This window comes from Solanum pennellii, chromosome 4, assembly GCF_001406875.1.
Source record: "Solanum pennellii chromosome 4, SPENNV200".
NCBI classification, from domain to species: domain Eukaryota; kingdom Viridiplantae; phylum Streptophyta; class Magnoliopsida; order Solanales; family Solanaceae; genus Solanum; species Solanum pennellii.
The window spans coordinates 4,891,473-4,914,912 of record NC_028640.1 but is presented as its reverse complement, the minus strand read 5'-3'; the positions used below and the strand labels follow the sequence as shown (position 1 = coordinate 4,914,912).

General features: G+C 29.4%; 2 protein-coding genes across 2 annotated transcripts; one reads left to right on the top strand and one right to left on the bottom strand.

The window, feature by feature from the left end:
- Positions 1–290: 290 nt before the first annotated feature.
- Positions 291–6,203, bottom strand: LOC107017760 (THO complex subunit 4D). The gene is made up of 7 exons (XM_015218013.2): positions 5,919–6,203; positions 4,385–4,619; positions 3,390–3,536; positions 3,236–3,304; positions 1,843–2,024; positions 1,402–1,455; positions 291–751 (listed from the first exon to the last, which is right to left on the bottom strand). Exons 2-7 carry the CDS (start codon positions 4,577–4,579, stop codon positions 580–582), a joined length of 819 nt encoding a protein of 272 aa, XP_015073499.1. The 5' UTR covers positions 4,580–4,619; positions 5,919–6,203; the 3' UTR covers positions 291–579.
- A 5,555-nt stretch (positions 6,204–11,758) lies between these two features.
- On the top strand, positions 11,759–22,477 carry LOC107016105 (rhamnogalacturonate lyase-like). The gene is made up of 16 exons (XM_015216589.2): positions 11,759–11,926; positions 12,330–12,453; positions 15,248–15,323; positions 15,512–15,687; positions 16,132–16,248; positions 16,435–16,554; positions 17,243–17,378; positions 17,772–17,942; positions 18,473–18,628; positions 19,114–19,220; positions 19,662–19,752; positions 20,273–20,414; positions 20,796–20,955; positions 21,067–21,195; positions 21,721–21,847; positions 21,961–22,477. Exons 2-16 carry the CDS (start codon positions 12,353–12,355, stop codon positions 22,204–22,206), a joined length of 2,055 nt encoding a protein of 684 aa, XP_015072075.1. The 5' UTR covers positions 11,759–11,926; positions 12,330–12,352; the 3' UTR covers positions 22,207–22,477.
- The last annotated feature ends 963 nt before the right edge of the window (positions 22,478–23,440 follow it).

Genomic DNA, 23,440 nt, shown 5'->3' with positions numbered 1-23,440 from the left:
TGTAAACTACGCACTAAGGATTAAATATTCACCCATACAAGGTGTTAAGGTAAGAGTGCACGAAGATATTACCCCTACCTAATAGGGATAGATGGGCTGTTCCAAAGAGACCCTCGGAACAAGCTCCTCTACATAGTAATAAAAATAAAATATGGTTGAACAATTTTCTATGAAATTGCTCACCATATGTTCATTTGTAATCCCTACAAAAATCAATTTGTGAACCAAATGATCCATAGGAAGTATTCAGAACCGAGGCAGCCAAGACACAATAGAAAAGATTGAACAAATAAAGCAAACATTGAAGTTCAATTTTCTCACCATATTCACTTTTGCAAGCAAATGCTTGCTAGTTAGTTCCAGATCCATGGTTAATACTTGGATGGACACAAACAAAATAAAGCAACAAAGCTACCATATAGTCATTATACTAACTCACATCGACGTTCTAATATTTCATGTTACAAACCATTAAAACCAAAAACTAGCATCCTCCGAAAGTATTCAGAAAAAAATACTTTAGCAGTCAGCAAACTTTACAGCAAATGTTCTTGCAGTTCTTGAAAGTGCACCACTGTATTAGGTTTGCATAGCATCTGCACTAGCATGATAGTTTTCCAGCTCCTTGTCAAGATCTTCTGCCGACTTCTCAACGCCATTCTTCCTACCCCTACCACCACGACCGCGTCCTCCACGTCCACGACCGCGGCCTCGTCCTGATGCATTACCCAAGCCACCATGGCCCCTTTGACTATACAATGAGATTAAAGAAGTACTTCAGAAAAAACAACAAATTGTTTAACAAGTGCAGTGTGATTCAGATTTTAAAGCATCTCTTTCCTCAGTCAAGGGATTCATCTAAATGGTTTACTTCCATCACTAACTTTTCATTCTGATGCAATGATCACCTATATTTGCTCGTATATTTAACTTCAACATAGACATGTGTGACCATTAAGTATAAAACATGCTGAACTTTTGAACTCCCAAAAGTAACACCAAGCCATATCCACATCAAAGGTACACTTGATTAGCCCATCAAAAATGAATCTCTTGTTTTACATGGCATTACATAGTAAATAAGAAAGAGATTGCACTATCAAAAAAGAAATAAGCTGTGTAACTTATGTTTTATGAGATGACTTTAGAACTTGCAACAAAAATTGGATGTCAAAGCTCCCTTAATGAAACGATAGTCATCCATTGAGCTATGCAGATTTAAAATTCCACTATCCGATATCTGTTAATCATCAACTTTATTAATTGACTTAAAAGACAAAATCCACCATTCTACTAATAAATAGCCTTCAGTTGTCTCCGACCAAACATGTCTAACCTCCCAATCACAACTCAGTAACCACACATCCATAGAATAAATAACTGTGCATGTGAGAAACTCACCTTGAACCACGATTAGCAGCAGATGCACCACCCCTTCCACGAACTGAGCCCGGCCTGCACAAGACATAAGTTCTCACTTTAACTTCCAAAATTATACTAAACACATTTCACCCACAGCAGCAGCATAATACTTTGGAGAACAATATTCCTATAAGATTACCCCAGCAATCAAAACTACCACATCCTGCTAAAAACTTAACTACAAAAATGCAAATGACTCCAACATCAAATTTCAAAAATTTGACTTAGTGAACCTGGTAAAGCTATAAAGAGGCTAAAACCACATTATCTGCAGTATTTGCTATTTAGCGATAGCCAATACGAGTGCAAAATATTCTAAAAGTAAAATGGGCGTTGATGCTGCATCAGAGTCTATCAGACAAACATGGAGCTCACACAGACAAATAGAGGTGCGAAGAGAGCAAAACTAATACAACGTACATCATGACAACAGTCCTCCTTCCATTTGCTCGTCCAACATCTACACGAGCTGATAAAGGAATGTCCGGTTTGGGAGCAACAATTTCTATCTTCATAGGTTTCCCATCCAACTGAACATTGTTGTATCTTTTAAGTGCTTGATATGCATCACTCCTCCTGGCGAAAACCACCTCAGCTGAGCCCTATAAGGGTTCAACATTTTCCATCAATAGTAACTAAAAAACTATACAAGCATACTACAAAAACAATTGGACTGTTGAATCCAAAACAAGCAATAACTGAGAGGCCAATACAAGGACAAAAGACGCAGCAAAAGAGCTAGCTCGAAAAAAATAAATCAGTACCACAAACTAACAGAAGATGATAAAAGCAGAACTATATTGATAGATTGTGTTACACACAAGAATATAATTGGACAGAGATGATAATAAACGGGTGATGTACAAACAACCAATGCTTATACTCTAGTGGTATCTGTGAGGGTCTTCTACATGGTAGGCGTGGCTTCAATTCAAACTACACCTCATAACGTATCCCTTCCACAATTCCTCCGTGATTAGGGTTCTTCTACATGGAAGTCAAAACTGATTAAAAGTTTGACTAGTAATTTTCTCATCAAATTCAAGACACTAATATTCAATTTACTTTATGATAGTTATCTCATGCCTACCTACGAACAGATAAATGCTGCCTTAACCACATTGCAACTTCAAACAAAATGATATCCACTCCATCTCAAATAGTAGATGTGGTAAAATGCTTCCACACAACGAAATTATATCAAGATAAGAGCTCAATAGCTCAGCATGAGTAAGGCTCTTATTTAGAAAGTGATACGTTAAAAGTTGAAAGCAGCTCCCAGAAGTGGATCTAATGTATTACTTTGACATACTGAATAATTGAGGCCCATCCTTTAAGTGGACAGTTTGAGGTAATATAGGATGCAGGCTAACACAATAATTTCTGGAACATTCATATGCAGAAAATTGTTTCCAATATACAGAAGTTTACTGATGCAACTAATATTTCGTAAGTCTTGTAAGCCACCACCCCCATGCCATAATTGAATTTCTTATGATAAAAACTCAGAAAATGCATTTCTAAGCCACATCAAACAATCCTGCGGGGACTTCCCAAAACCTGTTGGTAACATTGCTAGAAGCTATCATAATTTTTTTTCTCTCTTCCTCTTACATGCTGTAAGTCCAATCATTTGGAGTACCCTATTTTGTACATCATTAAGCCCATACTGACATGTAATTCAGTTCCCTAGTTAGGAAGCAGGCAGGAAATTTATCACCAATTGATGAAGAACTTGTGCATGTGATGATCAGGTGGCCTGAGTTTATAGTAAATGCAAGACTCTGATTCAAATTAGTGAAGATCAACTTACACTTGGACGTCCATTTTTATCATAGTGGATAGCATATCGTATCAGTTCACCCATCTCGGCGAAGAGTTCCTGTGTGGAAAGTCCTTTTTTAACAGATCTTGAAAGATATCCATTGAAAAACAGTATATATGTAAAAGACATGCTTAAGGTATACCCTTATATCTGAATTTGTCACTCCGACATCCAAGTTGGATACATACACCTTAGTGCCACTCTCTAACCCTGATGATATCCCTGCAGCTCTAAGACTATCTTCAAGCAAACCATTCTGCCATGGCAAATTCTTGGTTCTGTGGAAAGACTGAAGCAAGAATGCCCCAAAGATATCCAGGTGGAAAGTTAAAAATCAGCATACTACCAAAAAAAAAGACAAATAACCACTCTTCAAGATTAAATCAGATATCATCAGTTTCCCATCGAACTAGGGAGGAGTTTCTTACGTCGAATTGCTCAAAAAACAATGTAACCTAACAGAGAAAGGGGAATGAACTATGCAGAAAAAGTGTTGGTGGAATGGAGGATTTGACCAACTGCACATCAACACATCCTTAAACAAAAGGTGAGAGCTCCACTTTAGATGTTCAGTGAATGAAGCCACCTTTGCAATAGACCATGGACTAGATTGTAATAGAAGATCTTGACACTGTAGCAGTTCCACATATTGCAGTAGGATCCATCACGACAATTGCAAACTCCCTTTTACACCAGTGGTGAGAAACTAGAGCAATAGCAATTAGCCAATGAGGACAAGAGATGGTAAAGAAAGTACAACCCTCTAGATGTTATGGAAATTAAATGTTGAAATCTCTTTAATTTTTCCAGTTATTGAAGCACCTTTTGCAACATGCTACAAAGAAGTCATGTATGCAAGAACAGGGCCACCTGAATATCCCATTTTATCAAAATCCATTGCGAATTCCTCGAGGAAACGCCATTCAAATGAAGAAGTTCAAGGATCATCGATACTTGCACTACCATTTTCAATAGCTTATTATGGCTGAATAAAAGCGGACTTTCTCCTTGGGCCAAACATATCAATATCTCTTGTATGTCAATTCTAAAGCAAATATACGACAATCCTCAGTTTGATTTTTTAAGCATATCAAATTGTCTAGGAAATGCAAAAGACTCCGACAGTTTTGAGCTTGCCTTGGCAATTCTGTTGGCAGATGGCCGAGCATTTACACCAAGTGCCCCTTTACGAAGAGCTCCTGTTGTTCTTCCACCTCTAACTGATCCTCCTTGCCCTCTTCCACGTCGGGCCCTGCCTTGTCCCCTACCTCCTTTCTCATTATTTCTCCTACTTTTTATCATATCATCAAGAGTCATATCCAAGGAAGCCATGAAGTATGCAGGACAATAAACCAGCAGCAAAACAGACAGTCTGTAGGCAAGAATAAAAATAGTAACAAGTATTTGTTAGTAAAAGTGAAACCAGTGCAGAGAACGGAAGAAACATAGAAACTAGAACTTGAAACTTCTGGAACCATCCAGAGCAAAAGAATCAGAATACACTAACCAACAAGTTAAGAAAATAGATATTCAATCAACAGTACAAATGTCAGATATACAGCTCAACCAGAAAATTGTGAGTTCTTAATAAATAGGCAAAACACAGGTGATCTGTGATCAGTACATTGGACAGCGTCTTGACAATGTGAGTTTTACATCAACAAAGTAATCCAGTAATTTCAGTACAGATCAGTAATAACAATGCATCTAGATAATAAAGCCAAAAAATACATAAACCAATTATTAGTTAGTACATCTGCATAACTTGTAGACAAGTATTGAACAATCACAGATCAACAACAACATACGCGGTGTATTCCCACAAGTGGGGTCTGGGGATGGTAGAGTGTAATGTTCGGGTCCAGACCTAACCCCTACCTCATGGAAATAGAGAGGCAGCTTCCAAAAGACCCTCAGCTCAGGCAACACATAACAGAACAGTTTGAAAAACACAATAAAGAGGTAGAACAAGGCATAGCAAATAATAGGGGAAAGCAAACAGACCATACCAAGCAGAAAAATGTGACAAAAAAAGCACAAGAAACAACAGGTAGTAGCATTAATGAAAGAACAATAAACTAAGCAAATAATGCCTCTACTATCTACCCACATGGCCATATTCGTTCTCTATATTCAATCTCTCGCTTGTTGAGGAAAACTTGTAGCCATGGATGCAAGAGATTATAAATCAAACAACAATAAGCAACGGGGGACAACCTCAACTACCTTCTACCCTCAAAGACCATGGCCATATTGGTTCTCTATATCCAATCTCTCGCTTGTTGAGGAAACTTGTAGCCATGGATGCAAGAGATTATAAGTCAAACAACAATAAGCAATCCGCCTCCAATATATACAGAATATGAATAAGATCCATGAAGAACTAGGGCAGAAAGAAGGGAAGAACATCAAACATGATCTAAACACACACAGAGAAATACGTAAATCTGCAAATCAGCACACAGGTAATTCATCCATAACAAAACTTGAACCTTTATAACCTATGCTACATGAACTCCCCAAAACGGGTCAAAATCAGACCCTGATGCTTAAAAACCCATATGGGTATCTGCAATTTTTAGCTAATTCATAATAAATTGAACAATCCGCATACAACAATACAAAAAAACGACCAAATCTAACAAAAACGAAAAAAGAAGTGAAAACTTACCAAGATCTGAAGCAAAAGACCGAAAATTGAACGAATCTGGGAATCGTGGAGCAAGATGAAGAGAAATACAGGAGAGGAAGGTGAGGATGATGGGGAAAAGCGTAAAATTGATGTTTTTGATTGGGAAAATTGCAAAGATTTGAACTTTTTGATGGTAAAGATTGAATTTTTTTTTCAATGGGATTGAAAAAGATTTGATCTAGAGGGAGATCTACAAAGAAATTTCTGGGTGACGATTGAAATTCGCTAGCAGCTTTTAGGGATTTAGTTTTTGGTGGCCAATGGAAGAAGAGTTAATAAGTATTAAAGAATTCTATAGGGGGTGGGGGGGGGTGGGGTCAGCCCATTATTGAAAGATGGGCTTTCTGATAGGCCCAAATTCATGTAGTTTATTGCCTTTTTGATATTTGTTATCTTTCGTCGATTATCGCATTATTTCATTGGTGGTGGTGTTATTGATTTTTTTTTTATGAGTGATATGTAGTGGTTTCTTGTGAGTTATTGTGTTTTTTATTTTCTTTTTCATAATTGGTTTGATTTGTTTCACTTGAGTTGAGGATTTTACGAAAAGAGTTTCTTTGCCTTCATAAGATAGGGATAAGATTTTAATATATTTTACTTTTCTCATATATTATCTACGGTATTACACTATATATGTTGTCAGTTTTTTTTTTTTTTTTTGCATTACTATTCCTATTTTGAGATAGTCGTTAATTGGTGATTTTTAATTTTTTGAAAACTTTTATGAATAGTCACCATATTAGACTTAATTATGTTGCATAGGTACAACATAATTTACATGTTATAGCTACAGTTTAAGTTGTTTTTCTTGTATAAGCAATGTGTGTGTATAATTCACAAGTTTATACACTCAAAATAAGGAATTTATACAAACACAAAAATCCAAATTGCAAACAATTATACAAAATTATATTATACAAGCTCGAAAACCTGATCCACATAATTATCACTGAATGTTGATCATAAGATGACTAATTAATAAGTATATGTTTGATTAACCACGTAATTTTTCCTTAATTTTGGTCTACCATTGCTAACTGTTTTTGTTGTTGTTTGGGCCTTAGTTGCTAGGTTAGGGCCCAAAATCTGCAAGTAGAGATTCTGTTAATTTGGGCCTTGTTTATTCATCAAATGGGTTTCTGTCCCAAATGTTGTCTGTTTTGGGCCTTTGTTTTCTGGAAAAATTACATAAATTGATACATTTTAATAAATAATTACTGATTTTAGTGATATTTTTTATTTATTATCATTTATAGCAATATTATATAAAATTTGTTACATGAATTAAAAGTGAATTGTGCATGCAATATATATGGATTATAATTGTTTTTTTGAAATATATTATGTTTGTTTGGTAAAACTGACACATTGTATTACAAATGTATTAAAATGTGTGATAAATATATTATCCATCATTAAAACATGTATTATATATGAATAATAAATTGTTCTTTGTATTATAAATGAATTAAAACTAATCAAGTGAAAAAAAATATTATTGCTATAAATGGTAAATATTTTTTTAGGCACAATACATATATTGGACCCTAAACTTGGCTTCAAATTTTAACTTTGACCCCCAACTTTCATAATGTACAAACAGGCACTTAAACTATCCAACTTTTAAATAAATAAACACATGAGTCCTACATGACACAATACACGTAGGACAAAAAATGACATATAGGATGACATGTAGGACATGTGTGTTTATTTGTTCAACTTTATACAAGTTTAAGTGTCTATTTGTGCACATCTAAAGTTGAAGGGCATATATATAATTTGAAACCAAGTAAAATGGCACATTTATGTATTATAGTATATTTATGTAAATTTCCCTTGTTTTCTCCAATCTTTTGGAGTCTATTCATCTTGATGTAATTTGTTTGTCTTGTCATCACAATAGAGAGAAAACAAATGTACTTTTGTCTATCAAATAAGTTGGTCTTTGATTTTTGACACTCATTATAGAGGACGGACAGATAAAGACAGGTCAAAGAGAAGAACTGATAAATTTTTAGGTTGACAAGCTTCTAAAATTGAATGTTCATGACATCTTAGACGAATTATATATCGAAATAGAATAGAAAAATGAAAATTTTATAAAGCACATCATGAGTTCACATGGTATAATCATTTTTGAGCTAGATGATGATGTAACCTAAGGAAAAAATTATGACTCATGTTGGGCCAAAACAAGCAAGATATGTCATGATAGTGACAAATATACATCAAATTGTGACACTCTCTCAATACGATGGTAAGACAAACATCTAACAAGGATAATAAGCCTATGACGGGGTCTTATATAACGCTTATAATTGAGAGCAAGTCAACCAGAAACACTATCAGACTTTTAGTTTGACAAGCTTGTAAAGAAGATGATTCTTACATTAGAATGGAAGAGAAACACAAAAAACTTTATAAGATATATCACAAATTCACCTGATACGCATATTTTTAAGCTTGATGAATCAGTTAAGCTTGTTAATTAATTCAAAAGCAACACTACATGTCATGGACAACCACTTTTGTTTCACTAACTTTTCAAAAGTGTAGCCAAAAATAGGCTTAATTCTTGCTAAGTGGAGAACTAGTCAATTTTATTTTGAGAAAAACTTCATTAGTTCTTTATGTTATCCAAAAACCTTTTTTCTTCCTTGTTGAAAACTTTAACAAGAAAAAGGGACTAATTATACTTAATTTAGAGTTTTAGGAATACAAAGAAAAACAATAAAGGAGTCCACTATGTAGAATTTTGTTATAAGTGGCCATATAGTTATTGGACATCACATGGACTTCTTTAAAAAATAAAATAAAATAAAATTGTGTGCCTTCATTTTCACACTTTTCATACTAAAGAGTTTTCTAGCTATAAAACTTAAAAGTGGACAATTAGTTATTTTTTGGATGTTTATGTAAATGAAACATATAATAACTTAATGGTCCACCAAACATCTTTTAATTTTTAGATAAAGTATTATTATTATTATTATAAGTAAAACTAGTAGAATTGCTAACAAGTTTAGCTGTTGGAAAATAATAGATCAAATAAAAATATACATTAATCGACTATATGATTTAAGTAAAAAGGAAAAAAAATAGTATACACACATTTCATGCTTTCATAATTTCATGTAAATATCAAGAGTACCTCACATTTTACCTAGAACTAACAATATATATCATCTGCTTAAAATTATAATTGAAGACTGTCACGGTCCAAGATATTATGTAGAATATATTGAATAGTGATTTTAATTTTATGATCTTAAACATGTTACGTGAAATTTAATATTAAAAAATTATCTAAATATATATATATATATATATATATTTTTAGAAGGACTAAAAAAAGCATAAGGAAATGAAGTTTATTCTGCCTACATATTTAAACCATTTTGCTTAAGAATTTATATATATTTAATCTTTCCTATACCCAAAAAGAAAAATACTTAAAGAGGTGCAAATGCATATTGGTCTTTAAAAGTTTATGTTTTCATTTTCTTTTCAAATGTATAGTAATTTAGCTTTTAATCTTTTGTTAATTGCCGCCTTTAATTTTATAATCATTAATTTTATTTGCAAAAGTTAATTTATAAGTTGTGATTTTCCACCATGGAGAATTAAAATTATATTTTAGCCTCCCCCTTCTTCTTTTTTCTCCTTTTGCTTTACAATTAGATTTAGGGGAACCTTTACCTATACAACAAGCAAACCTCAACCAACAATCTTCCTTTTCTTTCTTTTTATTCTTCAAAGCAAAATTCAATTATCAAGATAGCAATTTACCATTCATTTTACTCGGATTCAGAATTTAAAATTAATGCATTCGTCTTTAAGATTTTTTAACGTATTGCATATATCAACGTAGTCGATTTATAAAAATGGTGGATTAAAGTTGAGTTTTATATATGAATTTTATCACTAATTCATCGCTAAATAAAATTTGTCAATTTTTTTTTTGGTTTAGCTAGATAATTTGTCAATGTATATAGAATTAATGAAGAGAAGAAAAACAGTTAAGTTATAATTGCAAAGACCAAAATGAAATAATTGCCCACATATACTGCCATTTAATAATATTGACAAAAGTCTTTTTTACTTAATCTATGGTTTCACACAATATGGTTATTGTACTTAGCTTTTGGAAATTCTATTCAGGCTAATTTAAAATTTTAAATTTATGATTTTTTATGGTAATTTCAAGTTAATATATAAAGAAATTGAGTTCATGAATTTCTTAATATCGATATAAAGTTTAGATAAAGACTATTGAATTTACCCTTACACATTGGATTCGTTTTTTAGATTTATATATTATCTTTTATAAATTAAGGGAGTCTAATGTACTGAGTTTCTACTATGTATAGAGTTCGAGAGAGAATTGAATTATAAATGTCTGTTATATATTGTTTTTCTTTAAAAAGTTGTTGTTTCTATCGCTAGTACTCGTGACCTTTTAATTACATGATAATAATTCTATCGATTACGTGAAGACTTTTCTTTTACTAAGGATAAAATGAGAATAAAATAATTAATTTTATTTTTAATTCTTTAATAATAAATAACTTTAAATAATTAATTATTAAAATTACGATGAATAATTTAAGATTGAGAAAATAGGTGTAACTATTGTCAAACTTTTGAACTTACCATCCCAAACAGGCAAACAGTTTATATTTATGACAAATTACAAAATTAAAGTTCCAACTACATTATTCATTAAAATAAGCAGAACATATAAGTCAGTTACAATTACCAAACACCTCTATTTGGAACTAATATTAAGTGTTGATTACCATCTTGAGAAAAAAAAGTTCACCCGGATAATAGGATATTCGTAAAGTTAGAGTGTATAGTTGAGATTTCGAGTATAGATTGGGGGGTTTCAGATCATTTTTTCTTTGTTTTATATTACTTCCTTCGGTTTGCATTACTTGTCTCATGTAAATTTTATAATTTTTTCTAAAAAATTTAAAATAAATTTGTATTTTATTGAGTTAATCTTATTTATAATATTTTGGAACTTTAAATTTGATTATTATTATTTTATATAATTATTTAATAAATATTAAGGTGATTTGAAAAAGAAAAAAAAAACTCGACTTGTTAAAATGGACAAATAAATAAATATCTAATTCACATAAACATTATGTTCTTTATAACTACATTTTATAGCAATTAAAAGTAACCAAACAAACAACGTTATTACAAAAAAAATTGACTATAGTAATTTATATAAGGAAAAAAAAGTTTTGATCAGAAAATTTTGTCAGAATGATATTTTATCTATGTTATTTTATCTTTTAAATATTTTTTCCTTTTAATTTTAATATCTTTTAACTAAAAAAAAGAGATCAGTTTATTTTTGAATTTAAAAAATAATAATCTTTTTAGTGTTATAAATAAAATTTTCTGACCATTTAGCCCTTTCTTTTTTATAAATTAATGTTTAACCCCCTACCCCCACCTTCCATATTTGAAAACACAACCAAAATTACAAAAATCCATAAAGAGAAGAATTTGGTAAAATAAAGCTGTAATTAAACGACTCCTGCTTTAATTTTATATTTTTTGGTTTTTTGTTATTAAGTGTTTGTGGAAGCTCATAATGGAGTTTTGATTAAATTTAAGTTGCGTATTACAAGACTCATTTAGAATTGATACTCCCAATATATTTTTTTCGTACTCAAAATTTAAACTCAAAATTTATAATTAAAAATAAAACAGTTTCATCACAGTACTATAATCATATTAACATTTTTCGAAGTTCAAACCCCTTAGAAAATGCTTATAAATACTTGAGAGAGAGAGTCCATTGTTGAAAGCACAAGTAGCACTTGTTTGAAAGAAAAATAAATTGAAACTTTACTCTTATAAATAATAATAATAATATAACCTTAGCTTGTAACGTCTATTTAAAGGTAATTCTCAAAAATTACCTTAAAGAAAACATACAGCAATTTCTTCTTGTCTTTGCAAAGGTATGTATTTTTTCTTCTTGTTTTTATTTGGTTTCATTATGTTATATTTTTGTGTAAAACCGTGAATTTAAGTTATACATATCAATATTTTTTTCTCCATTATTTTTCTACTATATGTTTGTTCACTATTATATTTTTCTTTTTTACTGATTTTAGATTTAGCTGTCTACGCGTTACCTTCCTCATACCCCACTTATAAAATTATACTGAATATATTATTGTTATATAGTAAATTTATTTTGTGATAGTGAAACAATTACGATCTTTTTAATCAAGAGATTAATCTGTAATTATTATATATAAGTGTTTTGATTCTGGAAATATTTTTTTTATACCGTCAATGCATATAAATTAAAAATATATATGTGACATCAACTTACTAATTAATGTATTTCTTTTGCAGGAAAGAAAAAAAGTTGGAAAATAATGAAGAAAGTTTGGTGGAAGAGAAAATGGAGTTATTTTCTTGGATTGTTGGGAATTTTTCTTCAGTTATTTTTGCTAATTAATGAATGTGCAGCAACAAGGTATTGTTCTCTTTTCTATATAAATATGTTTTTTTTTTATTATATTGTTCGAATTTTTTAAAAATATTAATTTATATATATTGAATTTTCAAAAGTGATATTATATTTTTTTTTTAAAGGTGTAAGAATATTTTTAAAAAGTTACAAGATAAAAATAATTTTTGGCATTATAAGTATATATCAGACTATGATTATATTTGTTATTTTCTCTGTTCTGTCAATTTATGAAAAATAAGTTCTTGGATTTTGTTTGAGAATCTAGAGAACTGGAGCTGTTCCTTTTTTATTTTTGGTTTATCTGCTTTTTTTTTTTTTGTATTCAAAGTAGTGCTGTTGCTTTTTTTTTTTTTTTAGTTTGACATTGAATTCGATTAATTTGAATACAAAGAAGTTGGTAACAATAAAAGTCTTTTTAAACTAGTAGAGACAGTCACCTATAATAATCGGTTTATCTATACAATATTGTAGAGAAATGTTTGATTCTACTTCTGTGTTTGGTACGAAGGAAGAAAATGTTTTTCAATTTTCTCATCTTTGGTAGGGATAAAAGTTTTGAAAAATATTTTTCAAATCAATTTATTTTTCTTAAAATTAAGGAAAATAACTTTTTTTAAAAAGTTAAGGAAATCATTTTCCAAAACTCTCTTCCAATTTTAAATTACATTTTTTTTTGAAAAACATTAATTTCCAAAAAGTATTTTCAATTTCAAAATTTTATATTTTCACTCCACCCTTCCTCCAATCCCGATCATCCATCCACCCCCCTCCAGATAAAATTAAATTTATTTTTAAAAAAATATTTTCAATTTCAAAAATTATTTTCTACTCTAGTAAAAATAAAAGATATTTCTTAAAAATATTTTTATTCATAAATTAAATACTAAAAATAATTTCTTAAAAATAAATCATACATCTACTTATTTTTCAGAAAAACATTTTTCATGAAAAAACATTTTCGTTTCGTACCAACCACGTATGTTTGTTTGAACAGTTTTGAAGTAACAACATGAGTGTTATAAGCAACAGTGTTATAAGTGTCAATGAGTCAGCTAATAAAGAAAATATTTTTTCATACTTAAAAGATTGAATTCAAACATATATATTTTTATTACTTGATATCATTCATAACAATAATAAAGGAAAAATATTTTTTTCCCCACTTTTTAATTCATTCCAGTTCAAATAACTTTTGATTGATTAATTAACCGCTCATTTGCTAACTCAATTTATTAAAAAATATTTTTATATTTTATTCAACCCGACTATTTAAGGTCTTCATTCTTTATTGTTAGTAATTTCATTTTCATGAATCAAATTTCAAATTTATTTTTAAAAAAAATAAAGAAATAATCACCACTCGATCGTAATAGAACCCCTCACTTTAGGACATTCTAAGTTCCAAGACACACAAAATGTCTCCTTTTTGGTACCTTAATTGATGGGCGCATGACTTAGTTTTCTTGTGTTTAGGGAAAGGTATGTTTTCCTTTACTACGAAATAAAAATAATGTTACACTTATGCTATAGATTTTATATTGTTATTTTTACTCCTAGAGGTCGTTTTGTACGTAGAATAAGTGCAATATTTCAAAATTATGATTAAAATTAAGATTATACCATGTTTAGTTGAAGGTTTAAGTCTAGGATAAGTATATATCTTCAATCCAATAGAGTATAAACAAAAAATATTTTTCTCTATATCAAATATAATCACGATAACTTTAGTTCTAAATATTCATCTAACTTAATTTTTTCTGGCATAATACAAAAATGTGCTCATTTATTTGAATTCGTTGTACATAAATGTCCTCCAAGTTTTGATGTATACAAGGAGACAATTAAATTTTTGTAAAGTTGATCAAGTAAACACATCAGTCATGCGTGACATAATACACGTAGCACACCAATTAGGACACAAATTATCACGAGAATGTTACGTAAGATGCATGTGTTTATTTATTCAACTTTATTAAATTTAAGTATTTACTTGTGCAAACCCAGAGTTGAAAGATGCAAATATGAGATGAGACCAAGATAAAGAACATATTTATGTATCATCATACATTTTTATTCCACCTCCTAAACTGGATAAATTAATCTTAAAAGCATAAAATTATAATTTCAAAATAACTTTGTTCGTAAACCAAATGAACGGGTTGCTTTATAGGTATAAAGTGATTAGGTTCTACCATAATTAAAGAGAACATTAGAAAAAACAAACATAAAATTAGTGGCTCTAGATTAGGAGGCTAATTTAAAAGCAATTATTAAATATGTTGTTTTACTAAAGCACAAAAGTGAGGAGACAATAACTCACTTTGTCCACAATGATGTTGTTTTAGTTTCAACTCGATTTATAATTTACCTATCTTTTACACCTAATTATTTCAGAGTATACTTTCTTCTTCCCACCTCCAAGTACTAACGACGAGAACGGCTCAAGAATATAAGTGGCCTAAAGCAAAAATTAAATGGGGTCTTAAATTTGAATTGTTAATAATTTTTATATAATTGATTTCTTCTAGTTTTGAAGTTGATAATATAACCATTCTTATTTGGTGCTTTAAATATGTCAAATTTTTTCTAGTAATTCTTTTATTTTTCATGAAAAGTTTACTTTTTCTACAAATAGTATTCCGTAACTCGAAGAAGATGATGATATTAATATATTCATCCTATTTATCCTTCTCCAAAAACTAAAATTTCCATACTTCTTAATTAATATTGAAGAGAGGTAAAAATATATTTTAGTCAAATATTTCACATGTTTTTTTTTTTTTAATTTGTTTTTCAGGAGAATCAATGAGAAGAATATTCCATTGGATTTGCAAACCTATCCTCCTGTGAAATTTATTAGACTAAATAAACATGTAAGAACCCTTACTATATTTTTAATCAATGATATATCTATCTAAATTTAAAGGTGGTCGGTTTAAAATGACAAATATTTTGAATCAATTATTTTTAAATAAGCACGATAACTAAAATGGATCGGAAGAGAGTAAATAGATTTATAAATCTAAAAGTACCAATATTTTTTTTTTTGTCCCCTTTGCAGGTGTTGGTGGATAATGGCCTATTCAGCATCACATTTTCTGTTCCAGATGGAATGGTTGTTAATATAAAATACAATGGCATTGATAATTTATTGGAAAATAAAAATAAAGAAAATAATAGAGGGTATTGGGATATTGTTTGGAATAAAGCAGAAAAACAAGGGAACATTTTTGACAAGTAAGGTTTTTTTTTTTTTTTTTTCCATTCTGAATTTCTAATAAGGATAATAGTATTTTCGATCCGTTAGTCATTGATAAATTATGATGATTAAGTGCATTTGACTTTTAATTGAATTGAGTGGTTTTAGTCTCTTATATAGAAATTATGGTTTATTTATTATTTATTTTTTAAAATTATCAACCCTAATTGTATCGTAGCTATAAAAACTTAGCATAAAACGAAATAACTAGATAGTGTAACAGTTCATTATTTGATAAATTTGTGAAAATTCACAAGCAGAGTCGCATAGGGATAAAAATAGAATGTTTTAATTAATTAAATATTAAACGTACTTAATTAGATATCACAAAGATCAACTATATTTGAGGGATTAAAAGTACATGTTTTTCTATTACTATTTTTTAATTATTTTTTTTTTTTGCATTTTATGACATATTGTAGACTTGAAGGGACAAAGTTTGAAGTTATATTTCAAGATGAAAATCAAGTAGAGCTTTCATTCACAAGGATATTGAAGACATTAAATTCCTCAAGTCTTTCTATGAATATTGACAAAAGGTAAAGTGTAAGTCTTTAATCCTTGCATTAATTAACACTAATAAATATTATTATTTAATGACCTTACTTTTTAAAATTAGTGTCTCAATTTTTTCATATACAACTTGACTCGAATAACATTGTGGCATTATATTGAATGAAATTAAGATTTTTTTTTGGCCTAATATTTATTTTAATTTCTTTTAGGTTTATAATTCTTAGGGGGAGTAGTGGCTTTTATTCCTATGCAATTTTTGAGCGTTTGGAAGGATGGCCAGATATAGATGTTTATCAAGGGAGAATGGCCTTTAAGCTAAATGAAAAGTTGTAAGTAACAACAATTATATATATATATACACTTGCATCTGGATATATTGTCTACATCATATTCATTTAGTGTGCGATTTTTCTCGAACCTTGAATAAATGAGGATGCTTTGTACACCAAATTGTCTTTTTTATATGATAAATGACATAAATCCCACTTTTGAGTTTTTTTTTTATCATCATTATCCCCTATTAGTTTATAAATTTCCAAAATCCCTCATTTTCACACATCAGATTAATGTATCAACGCATCAAATTAATGTATCTCGCGCATCAAATTAGTGTATCATGTATAAATATATCAGATTAGTGTATCGTACTTTTAAGTTTTCTTATTACCATTATCCCCTATTAGTTTACAAATTTCCAAAATCCCTCATTTTCACACATCAGATTAATGTATCAACGCATCAAATTAATGTATCTCGCGCATCAAATTAGTGTATCATGTATAAATATATCAGATTAGTGTATCATGTATAAAATGTTATATATCTTACTTAACGATTAATATATCTCGCGAATCAGATTAATGTATTTGCAATTATATTATTTTATCAGTTTGAGAGATTTTTGTAATTATAAACTTATAAGGGACAAATGGTAATTTTACCTTAAAAGTATGTGAGTTCTGTCTTTGGCCTTTTTCATATGGTTGTAAGATGAATAGTTTTGAACTTTTTGGACAGGTTCTCTTATATGGCTATTTCAGATGAAAGGCAGAGGATAATGCCCACGGCCCAAGATCGAGCAATGGGCCGACAGCTTGACTACAAAGAAGCTGTACTTCTTACAGGCCCATCTACTTCTTTCCTCAAAGGAGAGGTAAATTTTACGATTATATTTCCTCCGTGCATATTTAGTTGTCATGTTGTGCTTTGCGAAAGCCAGTTCGATTAATTTATGAAGTAAAATTAGAATAAATTAATTCGATATTTTAAACAAAAAATTTAAATATTCAAAAACTATACGAAAAGTACTGTAAATTGAAATTATTCGCATATCACTATGATGAAAAAATATACTGTAAAATACTGGCCAAAGTGCTTAGCGTTTGAATCTAAAAAAGGAAACAATTATATGCGATATCAGATATTCTGAATCGTATAATAAATATTCTGAATTTAATTAATTAATCATACGAATATCAGATATTTCTATTATATTTTATCATTTTAAAAATTTTATTTACTTTTTTTTGTTCATTTGTGTATTTAGGTGGATGATAAATATCAATACTCTGTTGAAAACAAGGATAACAAGGTCCATGGGTGGATAAGCCCAAGCCCAAAAACTGGATTTTGGATGATTACACCAAGTAGTGAGTTCCAAGCAGGTGGGCCTGTTAAACAAGACCTCACTTCTCACACCGGCCCAATAACATTATCGGTGAGTATATCATAGTTTTTATATAATTCCATCGCTCGTGTGAATATTTTATTTGGACGATTATATAACATTAGTGGTGAGTATATCATAGTTTTTATATAATTCCATCGCTCGTATGAATATTTTATTTGGACGATCATATAACATTAGCGGTGAGTATATCATAGTTTTTATATAATTCCATCGCTCGGATGAATATTTTATTTGGATGATTATGGTGGGAATGAGAAATTATTAAGGTAATTCGACATGAATATATTATTTGAATATTCATTTCATCAAGAACAAAATAGAAGTTTAACTTATAGGCTCAAAATCAGAATATGACCAAATAAGACTTCAATTTTAAACAAATTTTCATCGATCGTTTAGTTTATTTTTTCTTTCTAAATTTTAATGTTCTTTTAAGAATTCGAATGATATATCCGCACATATACCACACTATTAGTTAATCGCGGGTATCAAGGGGAAGTTATGGGGTGATATATATAGAGAGAGTTTAATATTATTTTTTTATGTATATACAATAGATGTTCTTCAGTACACATTATGCCGGAGAGATTATAGGGCTCAGATTTCGAAATGGAGAGCCATGGAAGAAAGTCTTTGGGCCAATTTTTATTTACTTAAACTCCGTGCCAAATGAGGAAGACATTCTAACACTATGGACAGATGCAAAAGAACAGGTACTGAATTAATCTTACACAGTATTCCAAGAAAAATAGAACAATAATTTTTTTTTTGGAAAACTTACATAAATATACTATAATTAAAAAAATATTTACCATTTTTAGCAATAACATTTTTTTTTCACTTGACCACTTTTAATTCATTTATAATACAAGTTTAATACATATTACAAAAAACAATTTATTATTCACATATAATACAAGTTTTAATGATGGATAATACATTTATCACATATTTTAATACAATTATAGTACAATGTGCCAATTTTTTACCAAACAAACATAATATGTTTCAAAAACAATTATAATTCAAATATATTGAATACATAATTCACTTTTAGTATATATTACAGATTTATTAAAATATTGCCATAAATGGTAATAAACAAAAAATATCGCTAAAATCAGTAATTATTTTTTAAAATGTATTAATTTATGTAAAAAAAGAATTTAATTGTCGGTCTCGAATTTAATTAATACAGATGTTAATCGAAACCGAAAAGTGGCCGTATGAGTTCCCTCTTTCGCAAGATTTCGTTGGAGCTGATCAACGGGGTATTGTATGTGGCCGATTACTCGTTAACGATAGGTACATTAATTTAGTTACTATTTTTATGTACTAGTGTATAAGACTTCCGGTAATCATCATCTATATTTTTTGTGCTTTGATTATCCTATTATTTTATTGACGTTATTATTCTTTCATCTATTCGTTGTGATGGGTTCTCCATTTCACATTTTTTGTCACTGCTCTTATTTCTGTATTCCATTTGGAAATGTTTTATTTTAAGCCGTGGGTCTTTAAGAATAACTTGATAAAGTCCACACATATTCTATTTTCTTTAAACTTCACTCGTGGAATTACGCTGGATATGTTATTGTTGTTGTTAGTGTATAAAACCTTCGTGTTTCAATTCTTCCCCAAACATGTATAGCGAAATTTTAGTGCATCAAAATATCTTTTTCCGTGTTTAAGAAATTGAATGAATTTTATTTCACTTAGTAACAACTTACTAATTTCTTGTTTTAGCTACATGAGTAAAACACTTATCACTCCAAATTCAACTTTCATTGGGTTGGCTGCACCTGGAGATGTTGGATCATGGCAAATTGAAAATAAGGTTTGTGTTTTTTGTGATTTTACTTTGTGTTTTGGAATTGAGGTTATTAAATGGGCGAATAAAATTAAATTTAGATTAATAAAATTGCGTTAATTGTTAAAGTTAATAAATGAACGAGTTACTTACTCACTCACCCAACTATTAATTGGGATGAGATAAGTTGGGTCAAAATGTGCTAAACTGTGGCTAAATAATCGATCTCTTCGTTTTGTTTTTGTATAATATATTTAAACCTTATAAAGTTTCTTTTAATTTATTATGACGATATACAACATATTAAACCAAAAAATATATAAATATTTTGATAAAATTTCTTATGAGTTATTTTTAAATTTTATATTCAACACAAAATCGATACAATTTTTCGATGAATTCTATTTTATGTGTTAAAATGAATCAAATTAATAAATAGACACTCGATTATCACGTTTAAACTTGAATAGATTGGACGAATCATATTTTCATGTGATAATTTACTACCCCGAATTTTGGTAAATGATTTTTGTATATTATTTTTCAGGGTTATCAGTTTTGGACTCAAACCAATAATGAAGGATATTTCTTTATTAACAATATCATCCCTGGAAATTATAGTTTGTACGCTTGGGTCCCTGGATTTATTGGTGATTACAAATACAAGGACTACATCAGCATCATCCCAGGCATGTGTCCATTTCTTGTTTCTTTTAATCGTGTCATTATTTCACTATTTCTTTATTAGTCTGTTTTAATTTTTTTTAAAAATAAAATATATTTCTATATTCGAAAAATAATTTTTAAACTTTGGTCTTTCATTTCCACAATCACAAATCTTTGTCCTAAAAATCTCATTACCATATAGATGCGAATGTAACATGTCTCCTATGGGTTCAATTAAACTCAACATAGAGTATGCATATATAAATTTCACTATAATTTCAAGGAATATAAATTAATTATGAACGTAAATCATAACGTCTCATGTGTAATAGGTTCATTGGTAAAATTATAAAGGTCGTATTTATAAATTTAAATTTTGAATTTGTCTCTGTAAAAACGTACAGGATCAAGAATTAGGTTACAAACTCTTGTGTATTACCCTCCAAGAAATGGTCCAACATTGTGGGAAATAGGCATTCCAGATAGAACTGCTGAAGAATTCTTCATCCCTAATCCACAACCAAAACTTCAAAACCAATTATGTATTGCACATTATGAAGAAAAGTAAGTCAATTTTATCATGCAATATAATTATTTTTCGTAACGATAAAATCACTCAACTTTACCTAAGTACCACGTAAGTCACTTTACTATTTTTGTATTTTATTTTTTCAGGTTTAGGCAATATGGATTATGGGATCGTTATACAGAAATATACCCTAATAATGATTTAATCTACATTGTTGGATCTAGTAATTATCAAACAGATTGGTTCTTTGCTCATGTGAATAAATATATTTACAAGTATGTTCACAAACATCCTTTCCCTTTTAGCTTGTTTAAGTAGTATAAATGATTTTTATACGTAATTTAATATATCGTAGTATGTTGTCTGTCCACTTGGGAATTATTGTATTTTAAATAGTATTACTGTTTCCTAATTAATTCTACTTATTACGATCACTTGTTATCTGTGATTAATTGAGAACATGATCGTTGATAGGTGGGTGTGAAAGTCAAGTATTATCGTAGAACTTTAGAAGGTTGCTGAGCGTATTTCTTTTCCATAGACCAACCTAAATGTTTATCCTTAGGTCTTGAGTACTATCTAATTTGTTAGTGTCAGTTCGTTTATCTTATTATCTTGTTGTTACTGTGTGTTGCGTTATTAATACTTCTTATTAATTTCTCTTTGAGTCTTGAGTCTATCATTAATAGCCTCCCAATCATCACAAGATATATAATAGGGATAAAATTCGTGTACCATTCTCAGATTTTACTTAGTAAAATTATAGTGCATATTAGATTCTAATTCTTTTTGCCAAATAGGGATAATGGGGACAAAACATATATACCAACTACATGGCAAATTGTGTTTGATCTTCAAGAAGTAAAGGATTTCTCAAATTATACTCTTCAACTAGCATTAGCATCATCAAATGAAGCTGAATTACAAGTATGTACTAAACTAATTTTCACATTTTTATCAATCTGTATACCTTGTATATTGTTCATGTATACATTATATTTTTCTTCGATTAATTTAACTCCGTTTTTCAATTTTTATAGATCCGAATAAACGATCAAAATCCAGAACATGCTCCTCATTTTACAACAGGGTCGATAGGCAAGGATAACGCGATTGCAAGACATGGAATTCATGGATTATATCGAATGTATAGTATAGATATACCTAGTGATCTTCTAACTATTGGAAGTAATACTATGTTTCTTAAGCAAAGTAGAGGTTCGAGCTCTTGGAGTGGACTCATGTATGATTATATTCGTCTTGAAGGACCCCTAAAAAATGAGTAAATAATCCAATTTGGTGGATCATCGCATATTAAAAGGAAATTGGGAGATGCTGATACATTTACAATAGAGAAATATACAAACTGTAGCCTTCAAAGCAAACGAAGCTAGCTATAGCTATGAAGCGCAATTATATATTAAAACTGTAGCTATTATATGTACTATTTTTTTAAATTTTCTCTTTATTAAATCATATGGGTGATGGGTCAATGGTTCAAAGTTTGTTAATTATTTGGTACAAGAATTGAAAAAAGATTAATTTTTTCCGTTAATTCCTCAAGTTATTTTAGAGGATATTGGGGTAGTTCACAAACAAAGAGAGACATTATTCCTACTAATTTAATTATTTTTATACTTGTAGTCTATTGGATTTTTACCGAAGATTATTAGTTTAAATATTCATTTACTTAAAAACTTGGTCTCGTGATATCATTTTTAAAATTAATTAATTTTTTTTTTTTTGGAAAAAGACCAACCTCGCCAGCTGGAATTTTTAAATTACACAATTATAAAATATATTATAATCAAAACCCCATCGTATATATTAATTATAATCAAAACCCCATCGTATATATTAATTATGTCTTTGAATTTTTCCTTTATATATTTTAGAAAACCATAATTCTTATTAGTTTAGGAACCTTTGTCTTAATGGATTTGGAAAAGTAATATATTAAGTATCTTAATGGGATTGGAAAATCTTTTCCTTATAGATTTGGAATTACTCGGGATCTATATATAGGGTATGTAGTTAACGATTCTAAAGCATTCTGAAACTTCTCCCTTTCTTTCATACTGAAAAACTCTTTCGATCTCTTTTTTATCGTAAGTATCTGAACCTCATTAAATTCTTGTACTATTATTTTTCTTTTCTATTTTTTAATGACTGTGTGCCAGTTAATCCACCATATTTCCGCATTAGTATAAGACTTTGATTTTTTTCTCGAGGTCATTATATATATATATATATATTATTATTATTATTTTTAAGTATTGTGCGTTTTTGTCAATAATCAACGAAAATACCCTAATTAATATTGTAGTTTCAATGAAATACGTTTTCTTATTGATTTCAACTACTATATATTTATTATCTTGCCTAAACCTAAAAGGTTAGTAATTTCCACTCAATAGTAAACAAAAGTAAAAGTTAATTAAGTTCATAATATTTCACTGCTCTGATCTGCTGCGTGACGACATGTTAACATACTTTTATTTACTTAATTATATATTCAAA